Genomic DNA, 19,942 nt, shown 5'->3' on the forward strand with positions numbered 1-19,942 from the left:
AATGCAGGAGGTCCCAAGCCCTTAGCGTCTGTCAAATGTTACTAAATGCTATTGGCTGACAGTTGTTTTAAAGTTGAAGGCTCAGGTCCTGTGTCATCTCCTGTCTGGTCAATATCACCTCCCTCCCTGGCTTCCCAGGACTGTGAAAGTCAGCCCGCACCCAAGCCCTGTGCATCTCGGGCCTGAGGGCTTCACGCTGCCTCTGTGATTCTGGTGACGGCATCTCTGAGGATGCACGACGGGGACTTAGGATTATTCGCAATGTCTCACCTTGCTGGCTGCAATGACTGCTTCAGGGACGGACACAGGACACCGGCTACCCCTCCATCTGGCCCCGGCTGTCTGCCAGACTAACCCTGGGCACAGGTGAAAGTCAGTCTGGGCATGGTGGCTCACCCCTGTAATCCCAGCACTTTGGCAGGCTGAGGCAGCTGGATCACCTGACATCAGGAGTTGGAGACCAGCCTGGCCAACATGGCGAAACCCCATCTCTACTAAAAATACAAAACTTAGCTGAGTATGGTGGAGCATGCCTATAAGCCCAGCTACCTGGGAAGCTGAGGCAGGAGAATCGCTTGAACCTGGGAGGTGGAGGTTTCAGTGAGTCAAGATCGTGACACTGCACTCCAGCCTGGGTGACAAGAGTGAGACTCTGTCTCAAAAAAAAAAAAAAAAGAAAGTCAGGGCCACCGGGAGAGCTCCCAATTCCACACCTCACCCCTACTCTGCCAGCAGGGCCCAGCCACCCCCACTTTCTGGGTCAGGATGATGGGGCACAGGAGGGCAAGCAGGAGCCGCAGTCCTGGCACTGACTTGAAGCCCCTCTGCGGGCCCCACACCAGCAGTGTCCCTGGGCAGCCAAGGCCCCTTCTGCCCATTTCATCCGCCTAAAACCCTGAACGCAGCTGCACCTCAGTTCCCATGCCAGTTTCAGGAAAACAGAGGCCACTGGGCCAAAGACGGGCTTCCCAGAGCCCCACTGGGTCCTGCCGGGGTCCAGCCCCTGCCTGTGTGGCCAGGTGGGTGCCGCTCTTTCATGCGTGCAATGGACGACGCATGGACAGGGCGGCAGCATTCATCTCCACCAACTGAACTCAAAAGCATGAGTCCTTCTTTCCTGCTGAGCTGACCCCACCCAAGCAACGTTCTTGAAGGAGAGGGTGGCCAGGACATTCCCTGGTGGGTGAGGCCAGGGCACCCCTTGGGACTGGCTGCCACTTTGTAGAAATACATCCAGAGTTGTTCTGAACCCGGGAAGGCCAACCAGCCCCTTGGCAGCTGGGAGAGACCCAGAAGGAACAGGGATGCCCCCACCCCACACACTCCCAGAGCAGGGACTCAGGTGTCTCAGGAATGTTCTCAGGACAGTGGTCCAGCAGTGCCAGTGGACGCCACCAGAGGGCGCCCCCAGGGGCGGAGCTGGCTGAGCCTCACACCTGAGGGAGCAGAGGTGTGCAGGTGCACTGGCTCCTACCCTCCCGGACCAGCACCTTTAGGAGGATGGGAGAAGACACACACACACACACACACACACACACACACACACACACACACACACGAAAATGAGAAGGAGGAGGCACAGGGAGGAAGGAAGAACACAGGCCAAGGGACAGGTGGACAGGTGGGCAGGAGAGACTGTGGGGGAGGATGGGGGCAGGGACAAGTGTGGGGCGTGTTCCTCTCTCTGTCTCAGAGGGACAGCCCTGCCACAGGCTCTGGCTCACCTGGGAGGGGCTTGTGCAGTGATGGGCAGCGAGGGACCCTGTGGTGTCTCCACTAACAGCCCTCACCTCCCAGCGGACACTCACCATCCACAGATCGGCCCCCTCACACCCCTTGCAGCCCCCTTCCTGTTACACCATCACTGCAACACCAGCTCCCAGGCTGGGCCCGGTGAGCTCCTTGGGGCGCTCGCCATTGTGCAAGCTGGCTCAGGGCAGCTTCGAACCAGGGTTGGCACCTCCATGCAGGAAGCAGACCCTGCCTACAGCTCTGAGCCCAGGCCAGGAGGCACTGGGTTGCTTGGTGCCAGCAGGAGTCCCGGTGGGGGCCCTGGGGAGGCTGGGAGGCCTCCCTGAACCCCATCAAGGCTGCACTTGAGGGTGTGACCTGAGGCTGGTTCTGACCACACTGCCACGCCCACTGCAGTCCTGGCCAAGGTTTCTGGGGCTTTGGGTCAGCGTTTAGGCAAATAGGTCTGGCCCAAGAGGGGTGCTGAGCATGTGCAGAGGGACAGGGGACCTGGCCAGTCGCCTCCCTGCCCAGGACAGTCAGCCTCCTCCTACCTGGCCATCTCTGCTTCCCCTGCTTCTTAGCCCACACAGGCCTCTGCCACCGGGACAATAACACCTGATACCCTCTGCTCCCTGCCCCATGGCAGCCAGCGGGGTCTTTCTACACTGTCCACAATGAGGATGAAGATGAAGACGACCCTAAGAGCGGCCGACGTTTCTACAGAACCGAAGACTGTCTATGAGCAGCTGTGGATGTCAGTGCAGGCCGGGTGCTGAAAGCCACTTAATCCACCCAGCACACTCGGGAGGGGGTGAAAGTCATCAGCCCCACTTTACACAGGAGAAAACAGAGGCACAGAACCAGCAAGTGACTTGCCCAAGGTCAGCCGGCGGGTGGGTAGAGCCAGGTAGCCCTGGCGGTCAGCACCGCTTGGGGGATGTTCAGCACCAGTTGCTCAGCATGGGCTGATGGGCAGCTGCTCCACCCTTCAGACAGGAGGAAGTGGGGAGGGCTTTCCCCTCCACGACAGGGAGAGCACGCTGTCACTTATGCTTCTGATGGTAACCAGAAAGAGCTCTGGGTCATCCAAGGCCCCCAGAGGCTGGGAGCTAGCAGCCTCCCTGAAAGTGGCCTGTTAGTGCCACATGGCCAGGGCCCGTTGCCCTAGGAAAGAGCTGGTTTTTCAGGAATAGTAAGGCAGGCGCACAAGGCATGGGGCTGAGCTCTGAGCTTTGAGCTTCGAGGATGAACAAGGAGCAGAGGGGCTCAGCCACCTCCTGGAGCCTCCAAAAGGCCCTGGGTTGGGTTGCACAGTCCTGTGATCCACCATCCAGCATCACCAGGGCTGGCCGAATGAGCATTTCCCTATCTCAATAAAGGCCACTTCCACACTGGGGCCTCGGTCCACAGCCAGGAAGCAGACAGCTCTAGCCAGGCCCCCCTCCCCTGGCTGTACCTTGTTTGCAGGACATTCAGACCAAGTGTGCTCAGGGCACCAGCCTTTGCACCCCGGCTGTGTCACCTGAATGTCCCTGCGCCCAGCATGGGCCTGGGTAACTGCTCCATAAGCAAACAATGTGCAGTGAACTGGCTCCCTTCTGTGCCCCTCACCGTGCAAAGACACTTCTGCCCCCCGAATGCATATGGCCCTATGCAGGGACAGAACACAACAGTGGCACCTGCATGCCCCATCCTCATCCCAGGGGACCTCAAAAAGATGCCTGGAAAAGCATGCCTGCCTCCAACTCTCCATCCCACCTGGTCGCCTCAAAGGCAAATGCTCACCACTGCCGTCCCATAGGAGGGGACGTCAGTGCCACTGGCAGGTCCTAGTTAGGACACGGGTCTTAAGGGAAGGACCTCTCAGCTCATCAGTGCCCATCCAGAGGGTTCCTCCTACAGCACAGCTATTGCTACCATTGAGGATGCTGAATCCTGGACAGATGGATATGGACAGGGAGGCTGTGAAGGGGTGGGGAAAGGGAAGGTGGAACAAGGCCAAGAAAGAAGGGACTGACGGGTCAGGGCCACCAGGTAAGAGCAGTACCCCTCGACTTGGGACAGGCAGTGGCCCACAGTTAGGGGGACCAGCTGTCCTGATTTTAGCACTGAAAGTCCCGCATCACAGGCAAACCTGAATGGTTGGTCACTCTACCAACGGTTCTAGGTGACAAAGGGGACAGTCTTGGCCGAGCTCTGGGTCTTGGGTTGGACATGGACCTGGGCTCTAAGAACCAATGTGGAATGCGCACTGGCTGGACAAGGTGCTGTGGGAGGTGGCCACCCTGAACGCCTTCAGCTGATCTTGAGAAAAACCTGAAGTTGGTCTTTCTGGGACCCTTTTTTGAGATGGAGTCTCGCTCTGTCACTCAGGCCGGAGTGCAGTGGTGCCATCTCAGCTCACTGCAACCTCCGCCTCCCAGGTTAGAGCGATTCTCCTGTCTCAGTCTCCTGAGTAGCTGGGATTACAGGCATGCGCCACCACATTCAGCTAATTTTTATATTTTTAGTAGAGATGGGGTTTCACCATGTTAGCCAGGCTGGTCTCAAACTCCTGACCTCAAGTGATCTGCCTGCCTTGGTCTCCCAAAGTGCTAGGATTACAGGTGTGAGCTACTGCACCTGGTCCCTTGTTTTATAATTGACAAAGATTAGGCAGATTGGGTTTTACCTGCCCAAGGTTATGCAGCTATACAATGGTACAGTCCAGAAGCGTGTATGCAGGAGGCCAGGCAACGAGCATTTGAGGCAGGCAGGCCACCATGATGACCACACACACACACATACACAATGATTCTCTCTCTAACATGCACGCGCATGTCTACACACCAGCATGCACACAGGCAAATGCACACAGACCAAAAAAACACAAAAATGCATGCACATACATACACAGGCATACACAAACACATACACACATGCACACACACATGTGCATTCTGTCCCCCGTTCCTCACACATGAACAGGGAAACAGGGATGGTCAGACCGCAGCTGCAATACACCCGGCTGCTTCTCTCTCTCCCGAGCCACATCTAGCACATCTAGTCTGCAGCCAGCTCAAGTCCCTGGCCACGCTGCCTTTGCTGTCTTATTAGATTTTGTACTGGGTGAAGGGGACACACTCTTTTTAAAACTGTAGTCAGAAGTCTTGCTAAGTGTGTGAAGTGGAATTGGCTGCCTCGGGGGAGCCCTTTAATTTAGCTTCCCATTGTTCTCAGCACCTGGGACTCCTCCCTTGGGGTCCTTCCAAGCAGGAATCTAGACCAGAGGCAGCTGGACCTCCTTGTTTGGCTCTGGTGGGAAGCGTCTGTGGGCTAAAGGCCAAAGCGTTGAGAGGACGTGGGGTCTGCCAGCTCTAAGAGGGTCAGGCCTCAACCCTGTCTAGGGGCCGGGAGAAGTGGGCTCTCACCGGCATGTTCTCCCCACAAACTCCTTGGCTGTGGCCCCAAAGCCTGGGCTGCTGGTCATAGTCAGGGTGATCAGCCCCTCCTGGGACCACGTGAGGCACTGACCCTCCTCAAACTCACACGGAGCTTGCCAGGTGGAGCCCCTGGGGGCAGGGGTGGTGGCGGTCTTCCTCCCTGACATCTCTGACCTTAGCTGGCAACAGAGCATGACCCAGGCCTGCAAGACTCCCTGCAGCCAGGCTCTGGACCCCGAGTGGCTTTGAGGCCAGGGAGGAAACAGGAAGCATGTAGGATGGGGGCGAGGGTCAGGGGCCTCAGCACTGAATGCCGACATCACCAAAAACATGGCAACGGCCGGGGAAGCACGGGTCCAAGGCCCAAATCTGAGGGAGTGCCAAGTCACCAGATGCCAGAGCCAGGGGCCTGTGCCGAGTCCTGCCCTTGCTACGTTCTGGCTGTGTGACCTCGGGCTCCTCATAGAGGCGTCTGCAGCAAAGAAGCCAGCACAGTGAACTCCTGGAGCAGCTGTACCCATGAGAATGTGGAGGCATCGGTGGCAACGGCCACTGCCCCTGCAGGTGCAGCTTTCGTGGCTGGAACCAACACCAACCCTAGCACCTGGGGCCCCGACAATGAGCTGATCCCTGGGAAGTCTCTTCCTCGCCTGAAAATTGTGGGAAGTAGCGTGAGAAAGGCAGAGACCTGCTTGGGAGTTGGAGCTCTGAGTGCAAATCCAGCTCCCCTGGCTGCTTGGGAGGCAGGAGGGTGGGGAGAGACCCAGACCTGGAGTTGGACGCCGAATGGGGTGCTGGGCAGGAGACCACAGGCAGTTCCCAAAGTCTGCCCTATGCTGCCCATGTCCTTGGCTAGGAAATGGAACGAGGCACAGGCTCCTGTCACCTGGGGCTGCTTCAGAGACTGACAGACATGCCCTCTGTGCTCCTGCCATGCTGGACCCAGGCCTGCAAGTGCTCCCCTGAGGGTTAGCGCTACCTGAGACCATCCCTGCAGCTGCTGAGACAGCCAGATGCCAGAGCCCTGAGCCGGCCTCTCCGGCCCCCAGCATTCTCCTCTGGGCTGGGTTTCTCCCTGCCACCCGCGTGTGCACCCTCAATTTGGATAAGGTGTGTTTGCAGGCTTGCAAACATGGCCCTTGGGAGGGCACACACCCCTGACCAGGCTTGCAGCCCTGCCTCTCTCCCTCTTGACATTTCACTTAGGACCAAGAAGTCAGTACACAAGGAAAGGAAACAGGACCCGAGACGCCAGCAGTATCCCCAGTCCACCCCAGGATGCTCAGCTCAGCCTGCACACCTGCCCCGAGCTTTCATCGTGTGCCTCCATGAGGCTCGGGAAGGTGACCCCAGCCCCCCCGGGGGAGACCGTGCCAGCAGGGACAGTGAGCAAAACTCAGGCATGAAAGTTTCCTCAACACCCGGGTTGGAATAAAATGGGCTTCCTGCTCAACTTCTGGGCCACCCCAAGTTGGAGGAGCTGGGACCCCCAGCACGTAGCGGTCTTCCTTCCCTTGGCGTCTGCCACTCCTTACCCGACATGCCAGAGAGGCTGCGGCCTCTTGCCGTCCTCGCCTGCGCCGCCCAGCCTGTTGAGCGATGGGGACCGGCTGCGGGGCCCGGGCACGTAGCTCCCAATGGTCTTCGCGGCCCCCTCGGGCTTGCTGGGCATCTGCTGCAGCAGCTGGGGTGAGAGGCTGCGGTGCGAGGTGGCCGTGGAGCAGACGGCCCAGTCAGGAGCGCTGGCATTGAGGTTGTTGTCACTGTTGGAGCGCAGCAGGACCCGGGGGGCGGCCAGCGTGTTGGGGGGCCGCCGCCGGCGGTTGGAGTACGCCGGGGCCTCTCGGAAGGGCACTGGGGAGAAGGACATGGAGAGAGGCCGGTGAGTGCATCTGTGTCGTGGTCAGCTGGGTGGGGACCCTAGGGAGGTGCAGGCCTGCGTGCGTCCAAGCCCCCATGCGAGCCCAGCAGAGGGGAGCTGTGAGTTCTGGGCCGAGACCCCAGCTGGACTCCACCAGGCCCAGAACTCACCCCTGACACGGAAGCAGAGAGACAGGCTGGGGACGGAGAACATCTCCACGGCACGGAGCTCAAGCCAGTACTTCGCATGGAAGGGACGTGGGGTCTGAGCTTCCATCTGGCCCGGGAGACGTCCGGCTGGCTTGGGCATGTGTAAGGATGGGCCACCCCATCACACAAAGCAGAGAGGGCACTGAGCTGCCTGCCGCAAGATGCCTCCTCCCCACAACCTAAGTTGAGCCTCTGGGGTGGGCTGAACTGTGTCCCCCAAGTTCGTGTGTTGACGTCCTAAACCCCAGTTTTCAAAATGTGCCAATATTTGCAGGTAAGGTCTTTACAGAGATCATCTGCGTGGAGGGCCATTAGTGGGGGCCCTGATCCCATAGGATTGGGGTCCTTATAAGAAGAGGCGATGAGGACACAGACACACACAGAGGGATGACCCCATGAGGACACAGGGAGAAGGTGGCACCTGCAAGCCATCAAGAGAGGCCTCAGGAGGAACCAGCCCTGCGATGCCCTGATCTCAGACTTGTAGTCCCCAGGACTGGGAGGTGTAAATATCTGGTTGTTTTTTGTTGTTGTTGTTGTTGTTGTTGTTTTTGAGACAGGGTTTCGCCCTGTCACCCAGGCTACAGTGCAGTGGCACGACCTCGGCTCACTGCAGCCTCCGCCTCCCAGGCTCAAACAATTCTCCTGCCTCAGGCTCCCAAGTAGCTGGGATTACAGGTGCCCGCCACCACACCTGCTAATTTTTGTATTTTTAGTAGAGATGAGGTTTCACCATTTTGGCCAGGCTGGTCTCGAACTCCTGATCTTGTGATCCGCCTGCCTCAGCCACCCAAAGTACTGAGATTACAGGCATGAGCCACCATGCCCGGCCAATATCTGGAGTTTAAGCCACCTGTCTGTGGCGCTCTGCCACGCCTGAGCCAACCATACAGTCTCCGAGTCCACTGGCTGGATGATTCAATCTCAGTCCTCACTAAGAAGGTGCCTTCCTCCCTCCCATGAAGTGGGGACTGTGTGAGGAAGCAGGGGCTGGGCACCCCTTATCTGGCATCCTACAAAGCTCTAGACAGGGCCAGGCCCTCACTCTCCTCACTCAATGAGACCAGGGGCTTAGAATGACAGCAACAGCCCCTGGGAGCTTTGAGGGGTGGCAGCCACACCGCAGCTGCCTTGGTTTACCCAGAGCTCCAGAGCCTAAGACAGCGAGTGCCCTTTCCAAGAAAGAAGACCTCCTGAAAGGCAGCCCTCCAAGCTCCGCAGGAAACAGCAGAAACCACCATCACTTGGGGGCCAAAGGCACGGGCTTCTCCCCGGCCCGTGATAATCGTGCCTGCAGCAGCTTTTCACCGGCTACAGGATTCAGCCCTTAGGCTGAAGCCACGCTTGGCTCTGAAGTTTCCACTGCACAGGACCAGGGCTACCATCTGACAAACTGCAAGGCAAGAGAAAACACGTGTCCTCCCTGGGATTGGGTCTGGGGGAACCTTCATGCCTCAGAGGAGAAGAACGTCACAAGTAGTTTAGGACACAGGTGGCAGTGACGAAGCTCTTGGGGACACGGATGGTGCTGGCAGAACTCAAGGGGGATAGAGGTGGTGCTGGCAGAGGTCACAGGGACAAAGATGGCACTGGCAGAGTTCATAGGGGACAGAGGTGGAGTTGGCAGAGTTCATGAGGGACAGAGGTGGCGCTAGCAGAGTTCACGGGGGACAGAGGTGGCGCTGGCAGAGTTCACGGGGGACAGAGGTGGCACTGGCAGAGCTCACGGGGGACAGAGGTGGCTCTGGCAGAGCCCATGGGGGACAGAGGTTGCGTTGGCAGAGCCCACGGGGGACAGAGGTGGCGCTGGCAGAGTTCACGGGGGACAGAGGTGGCGCTGGCAGAGGTCACGGGGGACAGAGGTGGCGCTGGCAGAGCTCACGGGGGACAGAGGTGGCGCTGGCAGAGCTCACGGGGGACAGAGGTGGCGCTGGCAGAGGTCATGGGGGACAGAGGTGGCGCTGGCAGAGGTCATGGGGGACAGAGGTGGCGATGGCAGAGCCCATGGGGGACAGAGGTGGTGCTGGCAGAGGTCATGGGGGAACAGAGGTGGTGCTGAGTTCAGGGGGACAGAGGTGTCACTGGCAGAGCCCATGGGGGACAGAGGTGGCGCTGGCAGAGCTCATGGGGGACAGAGGTGGCGCTGGCAGAGCCCACGGGGGACAGAGGTGGCGCTGGCAGAGCTCACGGGGGACAGAGGTGGCGCTGGCAGAGCTCACGGGGGACAGAGGTGGCGCTGGCAGAGCTCACGGGGGACAGAGGTGGCGCTGGCAGAGCTCACGGGGGACAGAGGTGGCGCTGGCAGAGCTCACGGGGGACAGAGGTGGCGCTGGCAGAGCTCACGGGGGACAGAGGTGGCGCTGGCAGAGTTCACGGGTACAGAGGTGGCGCTGGCAGAGTTCACGGGGGACAGAGGTGGCATTGGCAGAGTTCTTGGGGGACAGAGGTGGCGCTGGCAGAGCTCCTGGGGGACAGAGGTGGCGTTGGCAGAGTTAATGGGGGACAGCGGTGGTGTTGGCAGAACTCATGGGGGACAGAGGTGGCACTGGCAGAGTTCATGGGGGACAGAGGTGGCGTTGGCAGAACTCGGGGGACAGAGGTGGCATTGGCAGAGGTCATGGGGGACAGAGGTGGCGTTGGCAGAGTTCATGGGGGACAGAGGTGGCGTTGGCAGAACTCGGGGGACAGAGGTGGCATTGGCAGAGGTCACGGGGGACAGAGGTGGCGCTGGCAGAGCTCACGGGGGACAGAGGTGGCGCTGGCAGAGCTCACGGGGGACAGAGGTGGCGCTGGCAGAGTTCACGGGGGACAGAGGTGGTGCTGGCAGAGTTCATGGGGGACAGAGGTGGCGTTGGCAGAGTTCTTGGGGGACAGAGGTGGTGCTGGCAGAGCTCCTGGGGGACAGAGGTGGCATTGGCAGAGTTAATGGGGGACAGCGGTGGTGTTGGCAGAACTCATGGGGGACAGAGGTGGCACTGGCAGAGTTCATGGGGGACAGAGGTGGCATTGGCAGAACTCGGGGGACAGAGGTGGCATTGGCAGAGGTCATGGGGGACAGAGGTGGCATTGGCAGAGGTCATGGGGGACAGAGGTGGCGTTGGCAGAGTTCACGGGGGACAGAGGTGGTGTTGGCAGAACTCGGGGGACAGAGGTGGCATTGGCAGAGGTCATGGGGGATAGAGGTGGCGTTGGCAGAGTTCACGGGGGACAGAGGTGGCATTGGCAGAACTCATGGGGGACAGAGGTGGCACTGGCAGAGTTCATGGGGGACAGAGGTGGCGTTGGCAGAACTCGGGGGACAGAGGTGGCATTGGCAGAGGTCATGGGGGACAGAGGTGGCATTGGCAGAGGTCATGGGGGACAGAGGTGGCATTGGCAGAACTCATGAGGGACAGAGGTGGCGCTGGCAGAACTCATGAGGGACAGAGGTGGCGTTGGCAGCGGTCATGAGGGACAGAGGTGGCTTTGGCAGCGTTCATGGGGGGCAGAGGTGGCAGTGGCCGAGTTCATGAGGGACAGAGGTGGCGTTGGCAGAGCTCCTGGGGGACAGAGGTGGCACTGGCAAAGCACATGAGGACAAAGGTGGTGCTGGTAGATTTCACTGAGGACAAAGGTGGCACTAGCAGAGCTCACAGGTAGAGAGGTGGTATTGACAGCTCCCAAGGACAGAGGTGGTGCTGGCAGCGCTCACAAGGGACACATGTGGTGCTGGCAGGTTTCATTGAAGACAAAGATGGCATTGGCAGGGCTCACAGGACAGAGGTGGCGTTGATGGAGCTCCTGAGGGCAGAGGAGGTGCTGGCAGAGCTCATGGGGGATGGAGGGTGCTGGCAGAGCTCACGGGAGACAGTTGTGACCCGGCGCACCTTCCCCACCTCCCCAGGACACAGGGCAGCCCTGGAGACAGAGCTAGAGCCAAGCCTGGGGGGCCGCACAGAGCTGCGCAAAGCATCCTGAGGTTGGATACTTGGACTTGACACACTTGGACGTCAGTGCCTGCTGTCGGTAAGAACCTGGAGGTGGTACATTGGGGAGGTCGCGGTGTCACACCTGCTCTGATCTGGTTCCTCTGTGAAGCCTTTCTGTCATTGAAGATGCCCCGCTAAGCAGCCAGGGCTCCTCAGCCAGGACTTTCATCCCACTCCTAATTTCTCAAAGCACACGGATCCATGAACGCCACCCAGGCTGGCCGGGGAGAGACAAGGAACGGAAAAAGCTGACGGCACTCTCCGTGGACATCTCTCCTTCCAGAGCCCCTCGAGGGGCTTGGCCTGGGATCCACAGCCACCACCCACGAGAAAAGCCTCATCCCTGGGACAGGTCACCGAGTCTGTTTTGTTGGTCTTGAGGGAAAACCATGTTGGTGCCCTCCCTCTGGACCAGCAGATACTAAAAAAAACCTTGTAGATCACTGAATGTTTGCATGGAGGCTTACAAAGATACGACTGGCCCAGAGGGCTTCCGGGTGATCCGGGAACTGCCTGTCATTGGAGGGGGCTGGGCGGGTGGATTAAAAGACCTTGCAAAGGGCTGATGAGCCCACAGTCTCAGAGAGCGATTATCTTTCATTTACAGAGATTACGTGTTGGAAGACTGTATTGGTGTGAGAGCCAAAATCTCAAACAGACACAGCCAGCAGAAAGCAGCCGCAGAGCCCCCAGCTTCCTGGGGCACCCCAGGAGAGGCCACGGCTCTCCCTACCCACGTGGAGGAGACATCACAGGGCCCCCAGTCACGGAAACGCTGCCTCCCACAGCCGACTGCCTCACGCCCAGCTTCCCCGCCCCGACAATGCAGCCAATTCTCTTTTTCTGACCCTTGTAACTGGGGGAGGTATGCATACTCTTCATAGCAAGTGATGGCATTTGGGGGAGTCCTGGCAGTTGCTAAGATAAACTCATTAGGAAAAAAAAAGTCTATAAAAGAACAGAACAGATACAGAATTAACCTAACACCAAAACCCCCAACTGAAATTTTCATGCTGTTCATGGATTATAAAAATTGAAACCCCAGAAGGTGAATTTTGGTGAATAATGTCAGAAAATGGGCACAGACAAAGGTTGTTATTTGTATACATTCCTAAGACTCTGTCAGAAGAGTATGGACTTAGAGGGGGGAAGAATTCACATGGGGAGGCCACCCTTGGAGGATTAAGGAATAAAAGAGCTGGGACATTTTCAAATACATTTTTACTCTGTAGACCACGCAAGTTACTCAAATGAAATCTCACAGGTGACATCAGTGTGAACATTTTAATGAAAATTACCTCGCTTAATTACCAAGATTCATATTAAATTCGTTTCCTGAGTACTGAAATTTCTTCGGTGTTTATTTTGCAACGAGCTGGGGCTGGGAAGTACCTTCCTCATTTCTCTAAAGTCACACCTTTTTATGATATCTGATTTCCTAAAATGAGAGCTCTCTGACAAAACTCTCTAACTGGAACCATCCATGGAAATGATGATTTTTTTTTTGTGAAAAGGGTTAAAAATAACTGTTTTCTGTCTGAAAATGATTAATATTCCACCCAACTGTTTCCTTCTTTTAGGCAATCTGCACTCTAAATAGGTGGATATTTTCTTAGCTGGCTTACATGCATTTATTTATACATTTTTTTCCCCACAATAAAAATTACACAAGGTATGACAAAGAGAGTGTGCACTTTTAAAGTTGGCCACGCTCCCTTCCCATCCATTCCATGTAACTGCAACCCCGGGATGGGAGAGCCGGGAGCGGCTCGGAAGATAGCCACCCATTTGGTGCAGCCAGCCATGTGCCCCGACCTGCCTCGGCCAGTGCCTAGCAGCCCTCTGGTCACTGAGGACTATAGTCAAAACTTCCTTTATTTTCCCTAGGACTTAGTTCCTAACACACTTCGTGGCACGGTCCCCACGGATGGCCATTCCGGAATGCAGTTCCACAAGGGCTGAAGGTTTGAAAGCAGCACACGATAAGGCGAGACCTTCCACCGCGTTATATTCCGGACCAACTCAAACCAAACCGTATCCCAAACCAAAGTCATTATCCCCTGACATGCCAGGGATTAACAACTGGCAATTTTAGGAGGAACTGGAGTCCTCCCTCTCCCCCACCCCGAGAATCAGCAAGCAGCTGCTAATTCCCATGCACCCGGCTCCCGACAGCTTTTTCCTTACCTTCCTTCTTGGTGAAGGCATTTAACAAAGACTTCATTTTCCCTCTGACTTTGGCAGCGGTCCGCTCATTATATAACCTTCCTGGATGGGAGGAAGGACAGGCGTGCAGCCCGGCCCCTCGGTGCTAGAGCAGCTGGGACCCGGGGAGAGGTGGCGGGTGTCTGGGCACGGTGCACTTCCGAGCATAGCTGGGCATGCCAGACCCAGCGTGCTGGTGACAAAGCCCACCCCATATTCTGTCTGTCAGCTGGGAACCAACTGCACGTAGACGGGCTGCTCTCAAACCCGGCTACCTCTCGCGGCGCGCGTCATGTGAGCCGGGCTACTCTGCTTTTGTGCTCAGGGCATTGAGGAAGAGGCACCGCGGAGGGTTAACGCGGATCAGGCGTCCTCGAGCTGGCAGCTGGGAGACGCCGGGAGGCATGAGTGAGCTCGAGCCCCAGTTATCCAAGGAAACTCGGGCTGGTGCTGGGCGCTCCATGCGCCTGTGCCTAAATATACTGCACTGTGCTTTTCTATTTTTTTTAAAAAAAAATTTTTTTAAAGAAAAAGCCAAGTTTGTTTGTCAGCTAGCAGATGTGGTAAGACAGACAAGGGGGAGGGAAGCGTACAAGTACCAGATAAGCTTCACACCAGACCCACGTTCCCCGGGCAGACATGGCCAGCATTCTGGAATTTCTGAACACGACCTACATTTCTGTTCAAAAGAATCAGACACAAGTGCCCATGACTTCTCTGGCTCCCCACCCATCGAGGTAATTACCCTGGAAAAAACAGGACTCCACCCCCTCCTACTTTTTTTTTTTTTTTTTTTTTTTTTAAGAGAGAGATAAAAAGACAATTAAACTGAGACCCTGCCAAGGATGGCCCCGATTCCAGGCAGCTGATAAAAGCGAGCTCTTCAGGGTCACTTTAGGCATTTCCTCAGCATTTCCAACCCAACAGAAGAAGAGAAAAGAGGAAAGCTGCCCCTGGGAAGCCCTACATGGAGAAAGTCAGATTTATAAAGCAAACACAGAGAAGTGGATGCAGGCTGGTGCCCTGTGGCAGGTGGACAGTGAGTTATTTCTACACCAGGAGAAGGAGCTTCCTGAAGCTATGTGGAGCATCCAGGGGCAAGGTTCTGTTGCCGGATGCCTCTGCTGGGCTATAATTTAGTGTGCTGTGTGTGTGTGTGTGTGTGTGTGTGTGTGTGTTTCTGGTTGCTAAGAGAACTGCTTCAGAAATTTAAAACACACACACACACACACACACACACACACAAACACACACACATACACACAACCAGAGAAAGACGAGACAAGACAAGGAAAAAGCAACCAGAGCACTAAAGTTTAATTCCATATGGTTGACACACTTTGTGTCAATAAAAATGGCGGTGTGAGAACAAGAAGGCTGGGGGCCCCCCAGGAGCCTTTCCCTGAAGGCGTACCAGGGACGGGACTGCGGCATGCCTCGGTGAGGGCCTCTGGCTTTAGGGAGAGCAGAGACTGCCACAGAATCACTGAGTGTACGCCCTATATCAGCTGAGCACCCGAACAGCATCTCTTGGCCGGGTGCGGTGGCTCACGCCTGTAATCCCAGTGCTTCGGAAGGTGGAGGCGGTTGAATTGCTTGAGCCCAGGAATTTGAGACCAGCCTGGGCAACACAGTGAGACCCCGTTTCCATGAAAAATAATTTAAAAACATTAGCCAGGTGTGGTCGTGCGCCTGTGGTCCCAGCTACTCAGGAGGCTGAGGCAGGAGGATTGCTTGAGCCTAGAAGTTCAATGCTCCAATGAGCTATGATTGCACCACTGCACACCGGACTGGGGATAGAGCAAGATTGTCTCCAAAAACAAACAAAAAACCCCACAAAAACCCAGAAATAACAATAAATTTCATCTCTTATTTAACTCACACAACTCATGGGCCGTGTCAAAACTCTGCCGGGGTGACATTCTCACCCTACCATGCGTCGCTGACTCATAAAACCGAGTCAAAGCCATTTCTAAGACTTGCATTAAGAAACGGTTCTGAGGTCAGAGCCACCAGTGTGTCCCACAGAGTTCATGCACCTCCTCGGACACTCTGAGCAAGGCTGAACAGCTTCCAGAAGAACCCTCCTCGGATGCACAAAGCGTTCCCCCACTTCGGGAGGCCTGACGATGTGTCCTCCGGGTGGACCAGCCAGGGGGGCCAGAAGCTTTCCAGATGGTGAGTGTCTAGTTCATTGCCATGTGCTGGCCTGGCTGCCTGCCCTGGCTGGCGAGCGCTGGGAGGCTGAGACGGGGATGCCACCGTGTCCGTATTGGTGTGTACAGGGAGCTCCTCCAAGGCTGGGGGACCCGGCTGGTCGTGTGCTCAGCCACGTGAGCCCAGAGGACTCACCAAAGCTCAGGGAACTCTCGGGGAGACTCAGTGACGCTCAACACCCCCTCCATCTGTCACTGATCGATTCCCTCCCAAAAGCACAGAGCCTCATCCCAAGCCAAGTTTCTGAGCCAATCACTGCTCCGGCGCTGCTGCCTCTGCGGCCTGCCGTGGTGTGGGGAGAGCCTGCACGTTTCTGGGCTGGTGAGGCCAGGATAGCCCTTGGCCTGAGGCCAGCGGTGTCCTGTCATCTTTGGCTGCCTTGCCGGCCACGGAAGACCTTGGGTGGAGGGTGGAGGGAAGAAGCCACCTCCCTGGGACCATGTGACAATCCTGCATCTGTTTTGACTGGTGGACCAGGCAGGGGACAAAATGGAGCCTTTTTCCCCTCACGGGGGCCTCCAATGTCAAATATGTCAAAGGACCAAGAAAAGGCCCTGCCCCGTCTAAACCAGAGAAAAACCCAGAACCTCTGGACGGGAGCCACGCAGCAGCACTCACAGCTGGCCCAGAAAGGACCCTCAGCGGCCACCGTCAGGTGCGTGTGCAGCAGCTGCTCCTGGAGGTGCATTTGCCCACAAGCAGGAGCCCAGGCAGGGGTTCCATGAACCCTGGGCTGCCCAGGGAGAAGGGAAGGAGCCTTCCCAAGACAAGGCCCCGTCACCAGGAATATAGCTGGCTTCCACCCCTGGGGTCCCTCTGCCCCGCCCACCCCCACCCCTGCACCCCATGTCCCATCTGGTTTGGGGGCATGCGCAGAAGACAGCCAGCCAGATCCGAAGACCCAGGCCTGCTTCTCAGCCTGTGCAGGGGTGAGGGGCGGGGCACGATGAGGCTTTGGACACAAGACGATTTGAGGAATCCAGGGAACACCCCCAGGCTAAAGGATCCCTTTTCCAGACACCTTCAATTCTTTCAATAAGCAGACAACTTTTCCCGCCCACACTCGGAGGAGGCTGAGTAAACCATTCACAAAGATCAGGAGCGGTGGTGGCTCCATCACTCTCATGCACACACCTACTGAGTGCCCGGTCCTGGGCCAGGCTCTGCCACACGGGTCTTCTGGTCAACCCCACAGAAATCCTGCCAAGGGAGTTGGGCCATTCTTGACACCACTGTCCTGGCCATGTGGTAGGCTCTCCGTGGATAATTCCAGCGACGGGGGGCTCACTACCTTTGCACAGGGGTTCTCGCTGTCAGACGCGGGCAGCAGCCTATAAGAGCCTCCTTCCCCCACACCCACCACTTGCCCCCTTCCCTGGTGGGTGCAGACCACTTCCTCATTTGCCAGGAAGTCTGGCGCTGAAGGCACAGACTCTGCCCCGACAAATGCAAACCTTTGTGCAGCCTCCAGGGCGGTTTTCATCTGGTGTCCCCATCCCTGCCTTTCTGGGGGAATATTTATCTTCCAGCCCTGGGATGTGGCCATGGGAACATCAGCATTCCTCCTGCCCCTCGTTTTATGAGCATGTCCGTGGCCTGAAGCCTGCCCTGCCTGCCTGGCTGGGAGGGAAGTTCTGTGTGGACAAATGTTCCGTGTGAGTGTTTGGGGTCCAGGCCCTCCCAGAAATCCACACTTGGGGTTATCGCAGGAGACGAGCTCACCCCTGAGCCCCAGGTAGATGGTTCGCATTCTCCTGCCATCTGCACACAGGCCCGGCCCTTCACCCTCCAAGCCACGGAGACCCAGAAACCTGCCACCGACCAGGTGACCTTGGAGAGCTGGGGCAGCAGAGGCGGGCGCACAGCCTCCCGCAGAACTCCGGGAATTCGCTAGCGCCCTTCCCATCTCTAAAACAAGTATTCCGAGGATGACCGAGCGCTAGTGGTTGAGATGAAAATTAAGACGAAGATAAAAGATGAAACTTAAAAACCCATTTTCCCTGGAGGCTTCCAGAGATCTTCTTCTCTGAGAAAAGCCTCAGGCTTTGGGAATGTCCCCGTGGAGCTGCCATCCTGGGTCCCTGAGACCAGCAGCAAGGCTGTCAGATGAGACAGACGAGGTTCAGAGAGGCTGAGCGCTAAGCTGCCCAGGGCCCGGGAAGGGTCAGACATCCCTGCTGCACCCACATAGGTTTCCACGCATTGGAGCCCAAATGCCCACAGCATGGCTGAGCCCTCCCTTCCTTCTGCCTTTAGACCCACTGTTCCTATAGGGGTCCTGCGTGGAGGGCCTACAACGACCCTGGAGGCTTGTGCCAGCCACATTCCTACTGAATGCAGATGAGGTTTTATTTCAAATGGATTTCATTCCGGAAGAGGGAGAGATTGGAGGGGAAGAACTTCCGGGTGTGAGCTGGGCTGGGGGCAGGCGGGTAGCAGAGAGGGTGGCAATGTGAGTGGTTGGTGATGAAGCTATCCACCTGCCTGCCTGCCTGCACACCCACCCGTCCCAAAACTCAGGCAAGCACCTTTTGAGTCTGTTTGTTGCCTGCCCGCACGCCCACCCATCTCAAAACGCAGGCGAGCACCTTTTGAGTCTGTTTGTTGTCTATGGACAGATGAAAAACCAGGAGGAAAGAGGAGAGGGAGGCTCTGAAGTCAGAGTTTCCAGAAAGGAAAAGGGTCACCCCCAAATGAACCCCAAACTCTCAGCCACCCAACCTGGCTCTTCAGACACCAACTCAGCTCCACTCAGCCCAGTTCCAGTGCCTGGCCCTTGGTGCTTCATGAGCCAGTGACATCCAAAGCCCCATGCCCCCTTGCCTCCCTCCCTGCAGCCCCTGCCCACAGGCACCCCACAGACTCACCCCATACACTGCACCACCCCCTCAAACCCTGAGACTCACTAAGCCCTTTATTTGCCATGTCTTTTGACAACTGCCTGACAACGGGCTGAAAATAATTTCACTTCTTGCATAAAAAAAAAGCTCTTCACACATCAGAACATTTCAAGGTGCTCTGAAGTCCTGGCGGGGACGCCGTACCAGGTGTTATAAACATGCCAGCGAGACTCAGAGGTGCTCACGGGTCTCAGAAACGTCCTCGTTCAGTGGCGATCAGACGCCCGCCTCCACTTGCTGTGGCTTCAGTGCCCACGTGGTTTGGAAAGAGCTGGACGTGGGAGTCAAGACGCAGGTTTGGGTGCTGACTCTGTATCATGCCCCCTGCAGCCATGGGCCGGCTGGACACCCCCTGGCCCTCAGTTTCCCCATCTGTAAAGTGGGAATAGCACAACTTACCCCACAGGGTGGAGCCACCCGAGCTTGTGTTTGAAGCACAAAGGAGAGGGGCTTGGTGCACGCAACACCGTGGGGACACCTTTGGGGACAAGTCTCAGCTCTGTGAGCCCGGAGAAGTCCCGTGATCTCTCTGTTTCCTAGTCTGTTAATGGGGATATTAATGGTGCCACTTCACAGGAGAGTCATAAGGATAAAGTAAGTTAATATTTGTAACAGTAGTACCTGGAGGCAGTGTCAGTGATCCCTGAATGAATACATTTAAGTTTTAAAAAATCTGTAAGTGGATAGCAAGGCAATCCTCCTGCTTTGCCCTATCTCTATAATAAACAAGTCCTGGTCTATTGCTCACGATGCATTCACATTATCCTTCTGGGTGCTGCCTCCTCCAGGAAGTCTCCCTGACTGATCCAGGCAGCAGACAGACCACTCCTCAGGGCTCCCGTGGCAGCAGTCAGCCCTTGGGGCATGTTGTGGAGCCAGGAGCCTCCCAGCTTCTCAAAGGCAGGTTCTGTGTCCAGCCCTCCTCCCTGCCCTGCACACTGGCAGTGATCCCTAGTGCTCTGGAGATGAATGAATGAATGAATGGAGTGAATTAACAGAGGGGGTGAGTCCTAGCTTTTTTTCTGAGTGTTCCAAAGCACTTTACTAGGTTCACCAGGCTGCTCTCTAGTTGTGCTGCTCTCCTGAGGCCAGAAGCCACCTTCCTTGTCCAACTCCCACCCTACTCCCACCCCCTCTTCTGCCCAGGGCCTTGCATGTACCCAGTGGAGGCCCAGGGAGGCTTGGGCTAAGCCACAGCCACGCTACCAGCTGCCCCAGACCCTGAGAAGGCCTGTACTGCCCCGCCTTGCCCCACGAGCAGGTGCAGCCAGGACAGCATCCTTAGCGTCCTCACTGCATCTGCAGAGCAGCTAGGCTGTTGTTCTCAGCATCCTCACTGCATCTGCAGAGTGGCTGAGCCAGTGTCCTCAGCATCCTCACTGCATCTGCAGAGCAGCCTGGTCAGCGTCCTCAGCGTCCTCACTGC

The 19,942-nt window shown here is 56.9% G+C and overlaps 1 protein-coding gene across 2 annotated transcripts in view; it reads right to left on the reverse strand.

Annotated features, from left to right (window-relative positions):
* SHANK2 (SH3 and multiple ankyrin repeat domains 2) overlaps positions 1–19,942 on the reverse strand; it is a 697,015-nt gene that overhangs the window by 347,874 nt on the left and 329,199 nt on the right. The window contains exons 1-2 of one of the 2 annotated variants that reach the window (XM_055093718.2): positions 13,382–14,567; positions 6,692–7,010 (exon numbers count right to left, since the gene is read on the reverse strand). In XM_055093718.2, coding sequence (XP_054949693.2) covers positions 6,692–7,010; positions 13,382–13,418 — 356 coding nt within the window. In that variant the 5' untranslated portion in view covers positions 13,419–14,567. Of the gene's footprint in view, positions 1–6,691; positions 7,011–13,381; positions 14,568–19,942 lie in introns of those variants that run through there. The other variant, XM_063608635.1, reaches the window with a different exon arrangement.

Source organism: Pan paniscus, chromosome 9 (assembly GCF_029289425.2).
Source record: "Pan paniscus chromosome 9, NHGRI_mPanPan1-v2.0_pri, whole genome shotgun sequence".
NCBI classification, from domain to species: domain Eukaryota; kingdom Metazoa; phylum Chordata; class Mammalia; order Primates; family Hominidae; genus Pan; species Pan paniscus.